Consider the following 22,747-nt stretch of genomic DNA (forward strand, 5'->3'; position numbering starts at 1 on the left):
ATTTATTTATATATAACACACCTACTCATTTAAGGGTTTTTCTTTATTTTTTACAATTTTCTACATTGTAGAATAATAGTGAAGACATCAAAACAATGAAATAGCACATATGGAATCATGTAGTAACCACGCCGGGAAGCATTCTCTCACGCTCGTTTTAGGAGGCTGCTAAGGAATCTGTGCACGCACAGAGAAAAAAACAACCCACTTTTCTCCTATTTTTGACACATTTTAGGCAAACTATGGACCACCCATAGCAGATGATTTGTAGTGCATATAACTTTTGACCATGTGGATGTAACATACCGGTCAAAAGATTGGAAACACCTACTCATTCAAGGGTTTTTCTTTATGTTTACTATTTTCTACATTTTAGAATAATAGTGGAATCATGTAGTAACAAAAAAAAGTGTTATAACAAATCTAAATATATTTTAGATTTTTCAAAGTAGCCACCCTTCGCCTTGATGACAGCTTTGCACACTCTTGTCATTCTCTCAACCAGCTTCATGAGGTAGTCACCCGGAATGCATTTCAATTAAAATGTGTGCCTTGTGAAAAGTTAATTTGTGAAATGTTTTTCCTTCTTAATGCGTTTGAGCCAATCAGTTAAGTTGTGATAAGGTAGGGTTGGCATACAGAAGATAGCCTTATTTGGTAAAAGACCAAGTCCAAATTATGGCAAGAACAGCTCAAATAAACAAAGAGAAATGACAGTCCATCATTACTTTAAGACATGAAGGTCAGTCAATCCGGAACATTAAGAACTTTGAAAGTTTATTCAAGTGCAGTCGCAAAAACCATGAAGCGCTATGATGAAACTGGCTCTCATGAGGACCGCCACAGGAAAAGAAGACCCAGAGTTACCTCTGCTGCAGAGGATAAGTTCACTAGAGTTAATTGCACCTCAGATTGCAGCCCAAATAAATGCTTCACAGAGTTGAAGTAACAGACACATCGCAACATCAACTGTTCAGAGGAGACTGCGTGAATCAAGCCTTCATGGTCGAATTGCTGCAAAGAAACCACTACTAAAGGACACAAATAAGAAGAAGCGACTTGCTTGGGCCAAGAAACACAAGCAATGGCATTACACTGGTGGAAATCTGTCCTTTGGTCTGAATTCCAAGTCCAAATTTTAGATTTTTGGTTCCAACCGCCATGTCTTTGTTAGACGCAGAGTAGGTGAACGGATGATGACATTGTGTGTGGTTCCCACCGTGAAGCATGGAAGAGGAGGTTTGATGTTGAGGGGGTTCTTTGCACGTGACACTGTTGTTGATTTATTTAGAAGTCAATGCACAATTAACCAGCATGGCTACTACAGCATTCTGCAGCAATGCGCCATCCCATCTGGTTTGCGCTTAGTGGGACTATCATTTGTTTTTCAACAGGACAATGACCCAACACACCTCCAGGCTGTGTAAAGGCTATTTGACCAAGAAGGAGAGTGATGAGTGCTGCATCAGATGACCTGGCCTCCACAATCACCCGATCTCAACCCAATTGAAATGGTTTGGGATGAGTTGGACCACAGAGTGAAGGAAAAGCAGCCAACAGGTGCTCTGCATAGACTGTTGGAAAAGCCTTCCAGGTGAAGCTGGTTGAGAGAATTCAAAGCTGTCATCAAGCTGTCATCAAGTGTGCAAAGTTGTCATCAAGAAGAATCTAAAATATATTTTGATTTGTTTAACACTTTTTTAGTTACTACATGATTCCATATGTGTTATTTCATAGTTTTGATGTCTTCACTATTATTCTAAAATGTAGAAAATAATAAACATAAAGAAAAACCCTTGAATGAGTAGGTGTTTCCAAACTTTTGGCTGGTACTGTACATCCACATGGTCAAAAGTTATATGCACTACAAATCATCTGATATGGGCCGTCTATAGTTTGCCTAAAATTTGTCAAAAATGGGAGAAAAGGGGATTGTTTTTTCTCTGTGTATGCGCAGATTCCTTAACAGCCTCCTATAAAGAGCGGGAGAGAATGCTTCCCGGCGTGGGGCTATTGAGCTGGCCTCTCCAGCTGCCAGGGCACTCGGCGGTTTGAGGGTCCGCCAATCCTAGGGAGCTGTGGCGTTAACAGCGTGACTTTTAATCCACCCCCCCCCCGACTGTGCAGTGGACTAGGGAATCCTTTCATGCTGGTCATTCACATAGCAACGCCTCGAGAGGGCTTTGAGGAGCCCCAGTAGAATGGGTTAAAGGTGGCATGGAGAAAGCCCTGGCTTACAGACACATTGGATCACTAGCCTTTGTAGAGCTGGACGGACAGACAAAGGAGAGAGGAAAACCTCAGCGTAGCTCAAGATGGCTCCCATCTGATGTGTATACTCAGGTTTATGAAATGTGAAAGATATGGCTATTTGTCACTGTCAGGGCCTATGGTTATAATCACTATGTCTGTGTTACGCAATTTCTGCTGTGTAATTTCTCTCATTACACACAGTGGAAATTAAAGGGTCCGTTTCATAATTAATAATAAAATGTATTCTAGCTAAAAGTACATCTGGCGCAGCGACACACTTACAGAGGACTAGGCCCAGCCGTTTAGTTAAATCTGCTTTGAAACGCCGGTTCTAATGGGCTTTGAACTGGCTGTCACACCCATCCGTTCCAGAGCCAGGGACTAGATCTGGAATGCAGCGAGACACAAGGGTTTCCCTACTGTTGTCTTCTCCATGAAGGAGATCAAACCACTGTTTGGGATCCTGCTCAACACATAGGTGTAACTAATGGAGTAAGATCCAATCAGAGTCTTTGTCTGTGTGTGTGTGTGTGTGTGTGTGTGTGTGTGTGTGTGTGTGTGTGTGTGTGTGTGTGTGTGTGTGTGTGTTCTCCGAAATATTGAGGATATAACAACGTTGATCCTAAGATAAAAGATAACACAAGAAGAGACATAGCATGTCTACACATTACCATACCTTTAGCCGTCCTTATAACAAAACGATTCAAAGCATGTTTAAATAAAACCTCTGTACACTATTAACACAGACCACCTGTTGCAAACTGTGGTACTGCTGCAAACTGTGAATGCAAAAACGATTATATTGTTGCAGCCCTCAGAGACAGAGAGCACATTGTTAGGGGAGCCATATGCATTTATGGAAAGCAATATCTGGATCCAAATCTCACAGTTGGTTTGGGTGATATGTGTACTGAGTTTCAAGGAGAGAGTGTCTGGTGGAATACCCATTTGTGTGACCTATGCCTCTGATATCTAACATCTGTTCCTCTCTCCTTGTGCTACACAATCCTCATTCTGTACAGAAACCTCTCCGCCATTGTTGGTGTAAGCATGAGCTAGGCATGTAGAGCTGACCCCCCCAACCCCCATATCCCAAGCCCTTGATTATTTAGTAGAGTCCCATGAATGTTGTAGTTAACTTAGGAATGGTCATGGATCGAGTGTGCCAAACAATGGTATTCTTGTGGTGTTCAACAATGACTCAGCCTACTCTGCCAATAAATATAAACTCAATGGCTTTGAGTCAACTGTATGTAACGGCTGTGTCAAGAGATAGAAAAACACATGCATCCATTTTCTCATGCAACAAAATGTCAGTAATGAAAAATATAACTTTTCTGGCTATTTTCTTTCATTTTATATGGCTACCACTAATGTACTACAATTCTGAATTTGCCTCCAGATACTGTCTACATATGAGCACCTATGTAATGGTAACTGCTTTGGGGTCCAATATAATGACGCATGTGCAACAATAGGACATTAACAGACAACATTAATTATTAGTTGTCCCTTAAGCATTTGGGTATCTTTCGTTGCATTGGAGAGCTCAGTATTTCATTAAGAGGGCTGTGTATGCATGAGTCACTGTTAAGGAACTTTACAGCCAGACTGTCGACAGATTCCTAAAAGGATTCTGCACATACAAGTCGCCACATGAAAAAAAAATTGTAACAGCTAGAAAGTACATATTTACTGCACGAGATTTGGGTTGTCCATTAACAGTTAATTTGTCTGGAAAACTCACTCCCTGGTGTAGCCCTGAGAAAACATGCTGTAAAACATTCCCCTGAATATTCCCTTTTCATGTATTGATTTAAATAAGTAACAAGAAGGGAAAAGGCCACTTAGAGCGACTTGATCGGTCAGCTAGACTAGAGCACTCAGATATGAGAATGTGGCCCACATAAGAATGAAGAAACATCAATGTTCTCATAGACATAAGATGTAGTAACAGTTTATGGATTTTTTTTCTCATGTATTCATTTCAAAATGTCGAAAACCATATCTAACAATGGCATGTACGTACAAAGGCTTTACTCAGGATCTCAGTTGCTCAAAATCAAGCCATCGATGGCTGCAAAAGGAAGCCCCAGACAACTGTCTAGACCAATAGCTCCAGTGCATTCTAAAAGTGGAATATTAGAGTGCCTAATAACCAGTGTTTGTATTTATTAAGGATCCCCATTAAGGATCCCTGGGGTCCAGCAACATTAAAGCAGTTATATACAATTTAAAATATTACATGACATTACATTTCATAACACTTTTCACAACACATTAAGTGTGTTCCCTCCGACCACTACTCTACTATCACATATATACAATACAAAATCCATGTATACGTGTGTGTAGAGTGCATGTCTTATCATGTGTATGTGTGTCTGTACCTGTGTGTGTGTCTTCACAATCCCTGCTGTTCCATAAGCTAGATTTTTTTCTCTTGATTCTACTGTTGAATCAGATACTGATGTGGAATAGATTTTCATGTAGCCATGGCTCTATGTAGTACTGTGCGCCTCCCATAGTCTGTTCTTGACTTGGGGATTGTCAAGAGACCTTTGGTGGCATGTCTTGTGGGGTTTGCATGGGTGTCTCAGCTGTGTGCCAGTAGTTCAAACAGACACCTCGCTGCATTCAGCATGTCAACACTTCTTACAAAAAAAGTAGTGATGAAGTCAATCTCTCCTCCGCTTTGAGCCATGAGAGTTACATGCATATTATTAATGTCAGCTCTCCGTGTACATTTAAGGGCCAGCCGTGCCGCCCTGTTCTGAGCCAATTGCAATTTTCCCTCTTTGTGGCATCTGACCACATGACTGAACAGTAGTCCAGGTGCAACAAAACAAGAGCCTGTAGGTCATGCCTTGTTGAGAGTGCTGTTAAGAATGCAGAGCAGTGCTTTATTATGGACAGACTTCTCCCCATCCTAGCTACCATTGTATCAACATGTTTTGACCATAACAGTTTACAATCCAGGATTACTCCAAGCAGTTTAGTTACCTCAATTTGCTCAATTTCCACATAATTTATTACAATATTTAGTTGAGGTTTAGTGAATGATTTGTCCTAAATACAATGCTTTTAGTTTTTGAAATATGTAGGACCTACCTAATCCTTGCCTCCTATTCTGAAACTAACTGCAGCTCTTTCTTAAGTGTTGCAGTGATTTCACTCACCGTAGTAGCTGATGTGTATAAAATCAAATAAAATGTTATTTGTCACATGTCCCGAATACAACAGGTTTAGACCTTACCGTGAAATGCTTACTTACAAGCCCTTAACCAACAATACAGTTCAAGAAATATAGTTTTTTTTAAATTGCTAAATAAACTAAAGTACTTTTTATATCCATCAAAAAGTAACAATACATTTACATAACAATAACGAGGATATATCAGGTGGTACCAGTACTGAGTCAATGTGCGGGGGTACAGGTTAGTCAAGGTAATTTGTAAAGTGACTATGCATAGATAATAAACAGCGAGTAGCAGCAGTGTAAAAACAAGGTGGGGTGGTCAATATAAATAGTCTGGGTGGCCATTTGATTAGTTGTTCAGCAGTCTTATGGCTTGGTATATGGTATAGTGTTGAGTCATCGGCATATATGCATACACTGGCTTTACACAAGGCCAGTGGCATGTCACTAGTAAAGATTGAAAAAAGTAAGGGGCCTAGACAGCTGCCCTGGGGAATTCCTGAGTCTACCTGGAATGTGATGGAGAGGCTTCCATTAACGAACACCCTCTGTGTTCTGTTTGACAGGTAACACTTTATGCACAATATAGTAGTGGGTGTAAAGCCATAACACATACATTTTTCCATCAGTAGACTAGGATCGATAATGTCAAAAGTCGCACTGAAGTCTAACAAAACAGCTTCCACAATCTTTTTACCACGAATTTCTATCAGCCAATCATCAGTCATTTGTGTTAGTGCCGTGCTTGTTGAATGTCCTTCCCTATAAGCATGCTGAAAGTCTTGTCAATTTGTTTACAGTAAAATGGCATTGTATCTGGTCAAACACAATTTTTTCCAACTGTTTACTAATGGTTGGTAACGAACTGATTGGTTGGCTATTTGAGTCAGTTAAGGGGGCTTTTACTATTCTTGGGTAGTGGAATTACTTTTGCTTCCCTCCAGGCCTGAGGGCACACACTTTCTAGTAGGCTTAGATTGAAGATATAAAAAATAGGAATGGCAATATCGTCCGCTATTATCCTCAGTAATTTTACATCCAAGTTGTCAGACCCCGGTGGCTTGTCATTGTTGAACAACAAAAAATGACCTCTTCCACACTCACTTTACAGAATTCAAAATTACAATGCTTGTCTTTCAGAATTGTATCAGTTATACTTGGATGTGTAGTGTCAGCGTTTGTTGCTGGCATGTCATGCCTAAGTTTGCAAATCTTGCCAATGAAAAAAGCATTAAAGTAATTGGCAATATCAGTTGGTTTTGTGATGAATGAGCCATCTGATTCAATTAATGATAGAGCTGAATTTGCCTTTTTGGCCAACATTTCATGTAAGGTGCTCCAAAGCTTTTTGACTATAATTCTTTATATCATACATCTTTGTTTCATTGTATAGTTTCTTATTCTTTTTATTCAGTTTAGTCACATGATTTCTCAATTTGCAGTACATTTGCCAATCGGTTGTGCAGCCAGACGTATTTGCCATTCCTTTTGCCTCATCCCTCTCAACCATAAATTTTTTTCAATTCCTCATCAATCCACAGGGATTTAACAATTTTTCAAGTCATTCTCTTAACGGGTGCATGCTTATTAGTAACTGGAATAAGCAATTTCATAAATTTGTCAAGTGCAGCGTCTGGTTGCCCCTCATTACACACCACAGACCAACAAATATTTTTTACAACAACATAGGAATCACTACAAAACTTCTTGTATAACCTCTTATATACTATATTAGGCCCAGCCTTTGGAACTTTGTCTTTCCTAGATATGGCTACTCCTGTAGATTGTGATCACTATATCAAATGGATTTGCATACTACTTTAATCTTTTCACGAGTGAGTTCCAAATATCTCTAACGGTCACCCCAACGTGAGTTGTTTTAAGCACGTGATGTCAGAATTCACTCATTGTTCCAAAATGTGATTGTTAAGAAAAAGGACAGTTAACACGAGCTGCCTCATTATCTATTATCTATATATGCCTCATTATCTATATGTTTCAACTTGTCAATTTCAAATGATTTTCTTTAAAAAACAACAGTTTGAATTGAGGTGTGTTCCGCCTCATTAATTCACATAGAAGTAGCCCATTTCACTATTGCGGACAATTTAGGTTTGATGCTTTACTGAGCTGGACAAACTTCTCTCTTCGAGGAGAACCCAAGCACTTCCCCAGTGTTTCCGACAGATCAAGTATACATTTTCACGAACTGGCACATTTTCTGTCTGTCGCTCCAATTGCCTACATTGTTGTTTTCCTTACAAATAATACCTTTGGACATCTGTGCGTTCCTATCCAAGTCAGTGCCTTATTTTATGTATATCGTGTTGTCATTTCTACTGTAGCATACAGTAGGTATGGAGCATGATGTATTTACAGTTTTATTCACATGTTTCCAAGTACTGGTGACAAATAATGCATTCCGATTATTGCATAGATTTTAACCTTTTCTCAATAGGGGGTGATGTTTTCACTTTGTAAAAATTTTGTTCCCAAATTAAACTGCCTCGTACTAAATTCTTGCTCGTACAATATGCATATTATTATTACTATTGGATAGAAAACACTCTCTAGTTTCTAAAACCGTTTGAATTATATCTGTGAGTAAAACAGAACTCAAGTTGGAGCAAACTTCCTGTCAGGAAGTGAGAAATCTGAAATCAGGCAGTCTGTTCTAGGGTCAGTTTATTAATTTGCATGTCTTCTATTGGTCGACATGCACTGCATACGCCTTCCCCTAGATGTCAGCAAATAGTGAGAATTGGAATGGAGTTGCTAGGCAGATCTGAGGCCATATAAAGGGTCTGGGTACGTGGGGTACACTCTTTTCAACATTCGCCATGACGCAAGACAGACCTCAGGATGGCGTTCTGGAAAGCTCCCGTTATAGGCCTTAGATATATCCGGCTCTGATTTTATTCAATATAGGTGTTAAAGACATCATAATGTAGTTATTTTAAACCGAGTTATATCAGTATATTGCGATTTTCGGATATTTCTTTGTGCTGCGTTATAGTGAGTTGGGCACGTCTTCGCCACATGGCTAATGTTTACTGCTAATTCCAAAGTTGAAGGCGACAATCTACAACCGAGCAACGATTCTTCTGGACAAAGGACAACTTGCCCAAGATTCTGATGGAAGCTCATCAAAAAGTAAGTACTATTTATGATGTTAATTCGTTGTTCTGTTGAAAAATGTGAAACTACTATTCCGCCATTAATTTCGGTGCGGTCTCGCTTTAACGCACGCTGTATGTCGTAGTAACGTTAATTTTAAAAATCGAACACAGCGGTTGCAGTAAGAACTAATGTATCTTTCATTTGCTGTCCAACCTGTATTTTTTTGTCAAGTTTATGATTAGATTAGGTGCCTCTCCCAAGATTTCTCCCGACATTTTGTTGGCAGCTTGGCTACTATTCTCATTGTATAACCACGATTTGTGCCGCTAAATATGCACATTTTCGAACAAACTCTATATGTATTGTGTAATATGATGTTATAGGACTGTCATCTGAAGAAGTTTGAGAAGGTTAGTGAAAAAATTAATATATTTTGCTGGTTTATTCGTTATCGCTATTGTTGGCTTGAATCAATGCTGTTGTGTGGTTGGCTATTGTAGTAAGCTAATATAATGCTATATTGTGTTTTCGCTGTAAAACACTTAAAAAATCTGAAATATTGGCTGGATTCACAAGATCTTTGTCTTTCATTTGCTGTACGCTGTGTATTTTTCATAAATGTTTTATGATGAGTATTTAAGTAATTCACGTTGGTCTCTGTAGTTATTCTAGTTGCTTTGGTGAGAGTTGTGATGGTGGCTGCAATGTAAAACTATGATTTATACCTGAAATATGCACATTTTTCTAACAAAACATATGCTATACAATAAATATGTTATCAGACTGTCATCTGATGAAGTTGTTTCTTGGTTAGTGACTATTTATATCTTTATTTGGTCGAATTTGTGATAGCTACCTATGCAGGAAAAAAATGGTGGGGAAAAAAAGTTGTGTCTTTTGCTATCGTGGTTAGCTAATAGAAATACATAGTGTCTTCCCTGTAAAACATTTTAAAAATCAGAAATGATGGCTGGATTCACAAGATGTGTATCTTTCATCTGGTGTCTTGGACTTGTGATTTAATGATATTTAGATGCTAGTATTTACTTGTGGCGCTATGCTAGGCTATGCTAGTCAGCTTTTTTACTGATGAGGGTGCTCCCGGATCCGGGATTGTAGAATTAATAGACTTGACCAAGTAGAATTGACCAAGTAGAATTAATAGACACTTATGATGTGTGTAAAATACTTTTTTGAAGGTTGTCCTGATTATGATGAGCTAATGCTAAGCTATTTGCCAGCTACGTGTGGTACCATATGCTTGTTGACATTATACAATGCATTCTGGGTGTCACGTAAAGTCTGTCAGACCAAAGATGTTATAATGAGGTGAAGGAATGGTTCACTCATCTTTCGAGTAAACTTACGGAAGTGAATGAAGGGAAGTGAATGATCGTAGATGACACACTCCCTTCAACATACATACTGCAAACAGACCAAACTCGTCTCCTCTTCTTATCTTTGGTTGACACGAAAAAACAAAACATGGTGGCGCACACAAACTACCCATCGTCAGATTACTTTCAGATACTATAAAGTGTTTAAATCAATTATTTAGATTAATGGGGAGCTCACCCATGATGTAATGAATTCTAAATAGTAATTGCTATAAGCTAATTCATATTGTGGCTTCTGTCAGCCAAGAGTTTGTCAGCCAAGCTAAATATGACCACTTGTATTACATCAATCTTTCCTCAGTTAGTGCTAGGACTAATGTAGCCTACATTTTCCAGTTTGGATGATTGTGTTATGCTGTCACTACTTCTGTGAATGTCTGACCATTGCATCTAAAAAATAAACTGGACACATTCAGGACAGAACTTTATTAGGACTGTGTTTGTACAAAATGTTTCTGTGAAAAAAGTGTCCAACTCAAACGCTGACTGTTGCGTCAATCAAAACTGGACGTTCTAAATAAGCGTTATAATCACACCGGTTTGAGCATTTCCCGCAGGGATCATTATGTTGGGACGTGTCAAAGGCTTAAAGTAAATTTGTGCAGCATTAGTAAAGATGTGATCAATATATATTTATGATTTCATTCCTGTGCTGTTTGTAAACTACCCTGGTAGGTTGATTGATAACCTGAACCAGGTTGCAGTCACTAGTTACAGTTTTAAGCTAGTCCTTGAGTGGGCAGCTCGATGAAAGCCAGTCAATATTTCAATCACCCAGAAAATATACTTCTGTTGATATCACATATATTATCAAGCATTTCACATGTTATCCAGATACTGACTTTTAGCACTTGGTGGTCTATAGCAGCTTCCTACAAGAGTGGGCTTGAGGTGAGGCAGATTAACCTGTAGCCATATTACTTCAACTGTATTTAACATGAGATCCTCTCTAAGCGTAACTGGATTGTGGTTCTGAAAATAAACAGCCACACCTCCACCTTTGGCATTTCTGTATTTTATGTAGATCTTATAACGATGTATTGCTACCACTGTATCATCAAAGGTATTATCTGAGTTTCAGATATTGTCAGAATATTAATGTCATCTGTTACTAGCAAATTATTGATTTCATGAACCTTGTTTCTTAAGCTACATATGTTAACATGGGCTATTTTTACCACTTTTTTGGGATGCTTGATTGTTTTTATTGCTTTACTGGAAAGTGTGGCAGAAGCAGACAGGATCATGTTATTTATGTTTGTACAGATTGAGCTGCAGACAGTGGACTTCCTACTAGGGACACCGCCTCGGTGGTTCATAGGCACATGATTACTGCATACATTAGCTGTAGGATCAGCAGAGGCATTCAGGGCAGTTAGAGGGACATACATTTGGTTACTTACATTTTGTCTTCCAACACCCCTGGGATAATGTACATTTGCTGAAGCATTATGACAACTCAGTGCCTTATAATGCTGAGAAAGGATCCAGGAACCCAAATGATTTGGGTGGATCCCATCCTCTTTATAAAAATAGCTTTGTTTGCAGAAGGTATCAAAATTGTCAATAAATGTTACACCCACAGAGCTGCAGTAGTCACATAACTGCCAGTTATGGAGGGCTAAAAGTCTGCTGAAACATTCAATGCCAAGATTTAGGGAGGGCACAGGGACATATATTATGGGGAGTTTGTTGGTGTCAAGCAGAGATCCAATCAGTTCTTTAAAATCCATCTTCAGCTGTTCTGAGCTGCCCTTAATGTATTTGAATCAGAGTCAATTTCCTGATGCATGTTTAAATTGTTTGGGAGCAGCTTACTGATGTCCTGTACTCGTGCTCCTGGATAGCACAAAGTTTTGCTCCAAGAACTGAGACATTTCTCACCATTGAAATGCCCAATACAACGGACGCAGAAGTGGATGAAGAACTCTGCTCATTCCTACGCCTCACACAATTCGTGGAACCTTTCATAGGCCCACAAGAAGCAGGATAGCATACGCCCGCAGCTCCCGGGCGATAGGTCCAGCCCTCCCTCAGCAGGCAGTGCCCTGATAGATCCAGAGAGAAGGAAAGGAGCTGAACTTGCTGCTGGATTCAGCCTAGTTGGAGTCAGCGCAGCCGTCGCAGACATAGGTAGTCCCAGCGATGAAGGCGCAGTTAGATCAAGCACCAGGGCGGCGAAGCTATTCCTCATGTCAATCTGCTCAGGACCTCTCGCAGGCATTCCAGTCCGCTTAGCAGCATGCCGCTGCCTTCGTTTTCCACGACTTGTGACATGGGACCAGCGCTGATTGGAACAATCCTCTTGCTGTTCTCCGTCTACTCCACTGCAAGATGGAAGAGGAGAAGCAGATGGAGACGACTTCCTTGGCAGGCAAGTTCCAGGTAGCATAGGCCATTCAGATAGGGACAGATGACAAGGTGGGGATACATCCATTAAGCCCGAGTGGCGTCCAGGCACAGGAGTTGAGAGAAAAAGTTCCAATTTGCGTTTTCCCCCATAAGTTCACACAGAATTGAAATTTGCTTGCTAAGGATAGCCACCTCATTCCTGTAATCCTCCGCAAGCAAACAATTGCTGCATTGAAACTCCGGATTGTCAATATTGTCCCGGAAAAGAGCGTAATAAACACAGCTGCTACAGTGCTGGAGACGTTCGTTAGCTATTCCAGGCGAAGCAGGCTCCATTGCAACCTAGCTAGCTGGCTAGTAAGTAGCAGATGTTGCAGGGCAACTCCAGTCCTCGGGGGCCTGATTGGTGTCACACTTTTGCTCCAGCCCCAGCTAACACACCTGACTCCAATAATCAACTAATCATGATCTTCAGTTAAAAATGCAATTAGTATAAAAGCAGGTGTGTTTGCTAGGGATAGGGGAAAAGTGTGACACCAATCAGGCCCCCGAGGACTACTGAAATTGCCCAGGCCTGTAAGAGGGTTGGGGGTTGTTACTCCAACAAGGTCATATTATCTATTACTCAATACTTCTTTTAACAGTAACAAATTACTTTACTTATCACTTAATGGGAAAAGTGATTAGTTACAATACTCTTTATATTACTTTTGCCTTACAGCCCAAAAGGTTGCTCAATGTAAACAACATTACAGAGGTAGGATCTTAATTTGTGCCAGTTTGCTACAGCAGTAATATAATTCTGCAGCAACAGGAAATTAGAATTATTATGTGGATTATAATTTATGGACATTTTTGTCAGGGTTGATAGATTTTGTTGTTAGGGCAAATCAAGTCTGAAATTTCAAAGTGGAAATTACAAACTTTATAAGCCTTTTTAAAACTCAAAAACACTAAAATGTTTCATTTCCTGTGTGCAGTAAAATTCTCAGCATCAAAAAAATGATCAAATTAAGATCCTACATCTCTACATTACGTAGGACTATTCTACCGTGGATAAGGGCAGAATTTCCTCTACAACATACCCAGTTACAAGCTTGTTCAGCTCCCCCCGGGTTACAGCCTGTCCTCCAGAACTATTGAAATCAAACCTTGGTTGTTTGGATGAGGTAGGCCTAAAGACATCTTCAGCAGCAGTGGTCAGGCCTCAGGGATCTTTCGCTACAAGTTTTGTCTTGCTTTTGCAGGTGCTTCAAGAGATTTGGAAGTTCTGTTTCTAGCAGTGGAGAGCACAGTTTATATTTTACAGTTATATTCTTGTCATTTTATCCTCCTACCAAATCAAAGTAATGGGAGGACTTCCACGCTGAGAAACTCAACGCTTCTGCCATGTTTAATCTCCCTCACTAAAGCAGTTAGTAGTAACATGTGAGTGTAAACAGGAACTTGGTGAGAGGACATCAAACTCAGGTTGAAAACAATTAGAATCGGGGGGGGGGGGGGATTTTTAAATATTGCGCCAACAGAGCGGGAATAATAATCTTCAAAAATATTTATTTGGATCAATAACTGTAATAGGAAGGGAATGATAACGAAAGTAACGAAGTAACAATGAACTATCTGTGATCAGTAACTGTAATATTATTACTCAAATTGGAACAGTACTCCATTATATTACTTGTTACCACAAAAACTTATATTATTTCTGTAACGGGTTACTTTGTAACGCGTTAACCCCAACACTGCTAATGACTGACTGCTTTTACTTTCCTTTCATTCTTGAACTAAGCCGCCCTGAGGTGGCTCTAAGTCTCTCCTCTTTGTGATGGGGTCTGGGTTTCTGTGAAAAGTTATCAGAACCAGCATGAAGGGATGAGGCCAGGAGGAGAACAAAACCACTCCTGTAACACTTCTCAAAGGAATCTCTTTCTTGTGTAAACTACGGCTGAAACCTAGGGAGCAGGGGCATGGGTGGGTTTATTAAAGGCTGCAGGGTTGGCACAGCCTATTTAAACAGTGACAGAGTTAATCTCTAGACTGTCACTTTTAATCACAGGAGCATTGATCATGATGGCACAGTCAGGCAAAGCTCGAGCTACTTCACTTGGCTCTAATGCATTAAACACACAGGCCACTCGATATTTGCTCAATTTATCATACACTGCTGAATCTTCCGACCAAGCTAGATCTGTAATTGTCTGTATGGAAGGCCATGTGACTTTGTGGGAACAATTAAAACACAAATCAATATCAATTTTCTCTCCCGTTTTACAATGTGATGTCAAACTGTTGACATAACCGTAGACCAGTCACTGCAGACAGTCCCTCGTGTCGGTTTTCACAGAGTGAGAATTCCGAGGTTTCACCCCTCTTAAAGATAACTTCAATAACACATTAGCTGAATGGTTAAAACATTAACTGACTGGTGTCTCCCTTCTCTTTTTTTGTCTCCACTTGTTTTTCCTTGAGGAATTAAATCAGGGATTTGTTGAATTACCTAAAGCTGGAGGGTCTTATTTCAAGATTGCGCAAACAAAAATAATACTCCCTGGCTTTAACAGGCAAAGATCATTTCTGAATCATTGGCAAAAGTATAATTATGGTATGAAGTGCACCATCAAATGGAATGAAACTGCTTTCAAACTTATTTTTTTCTTAACAGCCAGCTTCGTGTTGTCCTATCATAACCTCTGTGAGAAGACCTTTCAGAAAATGCCCTCATGAAGATATTATAAAACTATTACTGTTTGCATGTAATTGCAAGTTGTCTAAAAGCTTACCATTGCCTGTATTTCACGTGCCAATGGTTAAACACAACAAATATAGTCTCTTGATGACATACAGTAGGCCTAACTGGCCACCACCTGCTTGGGTCTGTCTGACACCGAACTCATAATCTCGGGAATTACTAGGCCAGAATTACATTACAAGGCCAGAATTACATATTGTTCACACAAGGGAGAGAGATGGCAGGGTGAATGTATGAGATTTAGCAGTGATGGGTCTCAAAAACAGATAAAGTGACAAATGACTATATTCTTTCTCAATGTTTTTGTGAGATACCAGTCCCAGCCCAACATGGGAATTGCTATACCACACTATATTATAAAATGACAAATATGACATTAAGTATATTTTCTAAGGCTATAACATGCATAACAAAATAAATACAAGTTTGTCATAATATATTTGATTGTGCTTTGAAAAAAATCATGGTAGATCTGTAGTAAATGCAGGTAAATCTATATTAAGTTAATAGTGAGCTCACTTCTGAGATTTTCAATTACCTCATTTTATTCCATCCTGAGAAATTAGAGAGAAGCAGGTTTGTTCAATATCAATAAATCCAATTACAGCTATTTCCCCCTTGCAAACACTCCATTTAGCTGCTGTCTCAGAAGAGAGAAAAAGCTAAAATAATATATACGGTTATCTATCCTTCTTGCAGAAGAAACAGCACTCCTACAGCAATATCACAGCAAAATAAAATAACAATCTATTGGTTGTAATAGTTATATCTATAAATATACACCTGAAATACAATGTGTGATACCTTTACCTATGATGGATTTGAACTAGGGCTGTGAAACTATTAAAATAATAAAATCGACTTAATCACAATTTTTTTATTTTCTACAATTTGGCCCAAAATAAAGATTTTTCCACTTAAAAAGTAGTGCATTGAGTTACAGGAATAATATACTTTGATTGTAAAGGACGGAAACAACAGAATGTTTTAATAGCATTTTCACCATAAACAACACAAAAGTCACAAGCATACAGCTATTAATGCTCACAATGTTTAAGTAGAACTACTCTCTCTTATCAATGTTCTTGAAGTTTAACACTTGCACGCACACACACACACACACAGCTTTAAGTACTATTAAATCTTCAGGCATTCTAAATGAGTGTGACTATAGGAAATAATTACTGGCTATATGGATACAAATAACAAAGAGCTTTTAAACATGTCCAACAATGCTAAGAAAACACCGTAACCATCTGTACTCTTCAGATAACTTTACACACATAGGCCTACACACTCTCCCTCCCTCAAACACCTCTCTCTCACACACGCACGCACGCGCTCGCTGTGTGTGTGTGTTGAAGCATCTATACCGTGTGTGTGTGTGTGTTGAAGCATCTATTTGGATGGGCTATACCATCCAACTGTGTATAGCCCAGTCAGTGGTCAAGTTATCAGGTTGCTAGCTAGCAAAACAATGTTTGTTATCAAACCAGAAAATAGAGGCTCACAAGTAGTTTAAAACGGCCCGTGACATGTGCACGAATCAACGGCAGAAAGAAAAAGCATAACTCTGGTAATATTGGGCATAACTTTCACATGATTTTGGTTAGAGGCACACGGTCTTCAGCTATGTAAAGGAGCAAGCAAGCATTGACTAGCTGTGTTTCATGTTGTGTTCTGCACTTAAAAGGGTCAGTGTGGAAATGTGCACTTAATATGGTTCTGTGCGTTGAAGAAATGGAGATGCGATTAACAGCGGCAAAGAAATTATGGCGGTATACATGTCACACGTTAACTTTGACAGCCCTAATTTGAATGTTTAAATTAGAAGTCTGCAAGAAACAACTTGTCCAAAATGTTAACAGTATCTTAAAATGTTGGCTTGTGACCAAAGAACAGCTTTTAAGTGCATTAATCTTTGCATTCTGTCTAGAGTTCACACTTTTAAGCATTCTGTCAATTTCCTTGGTCTACCACAAGCTTTTCCTCATGTGCCCAATCACCATCTCTGCATCTCAGTAGGCCTATCTACATGTTTCAGTGTGACTTCATGATTCATGTGATTAAATGAAAGGAACGTTCTCGTAAGTTTATAGCTGTAACGGTGTGGGCTAGCCAAGCCAGAGGTCTGGTACTGGTGAGAATTCAGCAGACAGTGTGGCTGAAGTGTATAAGACTCAATGTGGTAGACCGTCTGCATAACTTTAATGAGGCAAAATAATAAAGAGCCGGAGAAGGGAATGGTGGCAACCCAAAAACATTTCTGTTAGTCTGTTAATCTGAACAAGAAACAGAAATACTGAGTGACAAAGTAAAAGACCATTTGAGTGAACATTGACAGAGAAGTGAAGTATCCCATTGAGAAAAATGTGTAAATCATAAAATCATAAAATATAATAATTAATGTATTAACCAGTGCTTTCGAAACATACTAACAGCCAATATTATATACCAGGTGAATGTGTTTATTTTTTTAGAAAATTGTGGAAATCACAAAATCATACAATATAATAATTTATGTAATAACCAGTGCTTTTGAAACATACTATCAGCCAATATTTTATACCAGGGGCATTTGCGTGAATGTGCTTATTTTTTTTTGGGGGGGGGGGGCGAGCCAATTTGCCTGAAATTACTGTGGAAAGTCCTGTAAAATGCTTTACAGAGTGATTTACCAATGCTAGCATGGGGGTAGTGTTATTCCATATGTCTGTTTCCGAGTTAGACATGTATAAGCGTCTTGCAGGGCCATCACCTCGAGTCATACCATCGTTACAGCCAACAAGAACTCAAACATGTATTTTTTCAGCTTCCCTGAAAAGACTTGCTTTGGCCTTTTTTGTTATTAGGCAATATAAAACACTTGAGACAATGTCTTCTTCAACAAACATGTGTGGGCTCTGCTCATCATCTGAGAACTGAAGTTTGAGTTTATATCCACACTGGAACTAATCCCAACTACTGACAACTTTGACATACAATATCTTGATACAAAATGGCTGCTGCATTCCAATTCAAAAACTACAGCTGCAGTTGGAGCAAACTTAGTCTGCACCAATTCAGCAAAATAAACGTTGTGCCTCTATATAAAATTAATTATTTGAGTTCATACATTGGAAAGAAAATCTATATTTTATGTTTTGAGGTAAGCTTCTCTGGAGGTGCAGTCCTGCAGTTGTTTGTGTCAATTCAATGTATAACAAATCAATGATGTTTTTTTTTATGCCTTTATGAACATGAGCATGTCCTCATGTCCAGATAGATCTGTAATCAGCTTTTAAGTGCCGGTCTGCACTCTGGATGACCTAACTACCAGCATTGTAGAGGTAGGAAGAGCAAAGCATCACCCCTTGGTGGGATAAGTAAACAAACATTAACTTACTTGAGAAAACAGCCACCAACTGTTTTAAAACAACATAGCCTTTATTTTAACAAATGGTAAACGGCAATTGAAGTCTTGTCTTTTACGTTGTTCAGTGTCGTGACTTCTTTTAAACTGTGTACTGATGAGTGAACAAGGCCAGGACTAGGCCACTTCACTTGTCTACATCCACAGCTGGTGTTTAGATCCTGAATATTGAGTCCCTTGGTAACTGCTTTCAAGAATAATAGAGATGTGTTCTCAACATTTCACATTTTGAAGAGTTGATTATGAAATGTGTGATTCACCTTATCAGCCCATATATATTTATATGCATGATACATAACTCTGCTACATTGTGGTACCACAACTTTTCCCCCCCTTATATTAATGAAATGTTTAATTGAAGGGATTTTGCCAAAGGGTTATTTATTTATATATATATATATATATATATATATATATATATATATATATGTGTTATTTTCTACACTGTAGACAGACAGAGACCGCAACAGCGGAAAAACTTAATAGAATCTATTGAAGACTAGGTAATATAAATAATTCCAGGACTAACTTGGATTGAAATACAAATATATAGACATTTGATATATATTAATCTAGATCAAATAACAAAATAACATTAAAAGGCCTACATATTCTAAAAGCAAAGTCCCTGTTACTCTCTGGGGACTTAAGTTGGGATGTTATCTTAGGCAATGTGTCTACCATCAAAGCCAGAAAGAGATTGATTAAACTTGGAAAACACACTTATAAATGTGTCATTCCAGCCAGAGGAGAGCACCTAAAAACACATATGAGAACACACACACAAACAGCAGTTGCTGCCTCTCCCTTAATTGTAGAGACCACTCTGCAGTAGAGATGCAGGCTACCCATAAATGGTGGGGCCTGGTTGATTCTAGGTGAAATTGGCACCTCATAAATGTTGGTTGGAAGTTGATTAATGGCAAACACGAGTTAATGAATCCTATCAAAAATAACCTATACACTTTAAATGAAAGACATTTACCACAACATGTAGAAATCTATTAATGACTCATTAGGCAGAACTGAATGCTTATTGTTGTATAGTTTAAACTATGGCCTATCTGATACATGCCATCAAACAATGTCTGGCTTTATCCTATGATGCCTTCTTTCATATTGTTTTACAGCATGCTGTTTCATTCAACACGGTGTGAGTCTTCAGAGCCAGCACATCACAGAGTCCTGAATGTCATTCAGCGTAAACAGTAGTCGAAAACATGTCCAGGCGTCAATGCATATTTATTTCCATTAGCAAGCTTTACGCATGCTAATAGAATAACATAAGTATTCGGTGTTTTATTCAATGCATGGTAATACAGTTTAAGTCTTCTATAGACTAGATTAGCAAATGTAACACTTACTTGGGGTTTTGCGAGTTCCAAATCACCGATTCCAACGATTTGGCAAAGGGCAACAGCGACCTGCACAAGACTGTCAAAATCCAAAGGTAGTACTTCCAATTGGAACCGGAGCCTGCCATTTCCACGCTTATTCAGTCAGGCAAATTAGTCAACGGCACGATGAAATCATTCGAAAATGTGGATACAGTGTAAATCTCGCACAATTCTAGATCCCATTCACTAGTGTCGCATGTAGCCTAGCCTAGAGTATGCGTAAAACCACGTTGACGATAGAAAAATATTAACCAGCAATGAATATAATATATGAAATCCTATTTTCCCGTTTCGTGTAGGCTATGCAAGCAGAACAAGAGTATCTTGCAGGTGAGTCAATGTTCTGGATTCTTTATCTCATCACCTTACCGGTGTCGCATATATTTGTAAGGTAGGATATGCGCACGTTTAAACGCATTGATAGAACAAGTTTCTTGTTACTGGTCAGAAAATAATGTTGAATCCGGTAACAAGTGGAGTTTTCACCCACGAACCCGTGCGCTGGAGTGCGTTTTTCGGTTGTTGATGCACATTTAACAAGCAGACTACAATAAATGTGACCCTTTTGTTCTTGCTTCTTCAGTAAACATCTGTTTTGTCCAGTTGGTGCAACTGTGTCTTCTTTGTATGGTGAAGCCGTTGTCTATAGATAAATCCATTTAATTTTTAGCGACTATAAAAAAAAACGCTCTGACAGAAAATATTTTGCGTACCTCCAAAGTAGCCTACTCCATCAGTGTAGCAGCAGACTCAAAAACAGTCGTGATAAAATGCGCAAAATCCTTATTTCAGGTGGACATTAGGCTCCGATGCATTGAACTTAGAATCCACTTGAAATGTTACAGTCTGCCTGTATATTGTGGACACCAACTCATGTTCGAAGTCCGCGCTGAACTGCTTCTTCCAAAGGGCATGAATAGTATCTTAAACATCACGTCATTGATACGAGTGAGTAATCCAGTTCAGAGTCTCTAAAAAAAATAAACCAGTTTGTAAATAAAGTTCAATATTGTGCCTATTTAACTTGAACTCGCAATGAATTTTACCAGTGAAGGTTCCAGCGTACAGTGCACACCAAACTAGCTTTCGATACTCCTTTTTCGCACACACTGCTGCGTACGTAATGCAACGCTTAGATAGCCCTGGCCTCCTAACCAATCAAGGAAGCTTGGCGAAGTCCTCTCGTTATTCAGTTGGTGAACATTCTCTTGACTGAAGAGATTCAGGCATAGTGCAGCCTGGGCCTTTACAGTGAATACATTATAATTAAGAGATAATTATCTTTCTCAACATATGCACGGACTATGTTGTATAACTATGAATTGATTAGACATGGTGAATATGGTGGCCTAGACTTGTCTCCACAATCAACAGGTAATATAGTATGCCTACATAAGGTTTAACGTAGCAGTGCACGGTAAATGTATTATCAGATCTTGCTCACTACATGGGCTACTTATAAGATGTTTTGATATAATCCAAAACATACATTTTTAAAGTTTCCTCGAGTCTCCCATTACAGATGGTAGGCTATTCTATGTGACTCTTGTAGGTCTAAGATGGCTTGCAATACTCATTTGACAATGTTGCCCTCTATTGGAATGGGTGGAAACGTTGTGGGAAAACAGAACGCATTATCACGAGTGGATCTTGCTGTATCTATTCTGTTTCTATTATATTATAGGCCTATTATGTTATATCCTAAAACGTTTCCCTGCTTGTAATATATTTGATGCCTTTGAAGTGAAATGATGTTTAATATCAACGTTATGGCAGCCTATTGTAAAGTCATTACTTGGTTATAGTAATGCTCTTTGCTCTTTCAAAACGTATTAACTAACTTTTTACCAGTTATAATGTGTATTTAACATTTGTTATTGATTAATAAATATCTCGATATGGTTCCAATGTAAACTATTTCTTCTTAAATCACATTTCAACACAAGCCTTAACCAAAGCTACCTAGTAAGATTGTGCTTGTACACCAAAAAACGAACTAATTCTAAAAATGTAAAGTTAGAGCACAACTGTTTTCATAGTTGTGTTTCAAGCCATGGTTAGCATTAGATGCATCTCTACAAAGTCAGGAATAAGTGACCTTTTCATATTGCTGTAACTTCATCTATGGCAGGTCTCTAAAAATAACTCATTGCTCTAAACTAGATGTTTGATTGGTGACCTACTTAGGATAGACACCTATAGCAACTTTACATTGCAGTTTGCTTATTTGATATAACCTGATATCATGGAATGAGAGTAGACTATGTAGAAGTTTCTCCAACCTCATTTATTTCAACCTTTGGAATAAGGAAGGAAAAGACAAATAGGTCTTCATTTGAATATGACACTTATTGAAAATACCATTCAGGCATGTAGTGAAATGCTCCAGGAATCCAGCAGTATGATGTAGCAGAGGATTGGCATGTGGCCAGGTTTAATTCCCAGATGTGGACACTACTGTTTTGCCCTTGAGAAATGCACAGCTTCACTGAATATAATCAGCTGTATAGTTCTGTGTCAAGTATGAAATGCAGAGTTACTCTCAGATTGCAATTGCCATCAACCAGACACATATTATAAATTGTTGTTTGTATGCATATCAATTCAAGCCATGTTTGCCATCCAGTAAGAGGGAGATGGATGCAGCTAGTTGTCATAATTATATATATTTTTTATTTAACCTTTATTTAACTAGGCAAGTCAGTTAAGAACAAATTCTTATTTACAATGACGGCCTACCCCGGCCAAACCCGGACGATGCTGGGCCAATTGTGCGACGCCCTATGGGACTCCCAATCACGTCCGGATGTGATACAGCCTGGATTCGAACCAGGGACTGCAGTGATGCCTCTTGCGCTGAGATGCAGT

General features: G+C 38.8%; 1 protein-coding gene across 1 annotated transcript in view; it reads right to left on the bottom strand.

The window, feature by feature from the left end:
• Positions 1-19,965, bottom strand: part of efnb1 (ephrin-B1) — a 78,034-nt gene extending 58,069 nt beyond the window's left edge. The window contains exon 1 of the mRNA XM_039004756.1: positions 19,847-19,965. Coding sequence (XP_038860684.1) covers positions 19,847-19,965 — 119 coding nt within the window. The remainder of the gene's footprint in view (positions 1-19,846) is intronic.
• Positions 19,966-22,747: the final 2,782 nt, after the last annotated feature.

Source organism: Salvelinus namaycush, chromosome 12 (assembly GCF_016432855.1).
Source record: "Salvelinus namaycush isolate Seneca chromosome 12, SaNama_1.0, whole genome shotgun sequence".
In the NCBI taxonomy this organism is placed as follows: domain Eukaryota; kingdom Metazoa; phylum Chordata; class Actinopteri; order Salmoniformes; family Salmonidae; genus Salvelinus; species Salvelinus namaycush.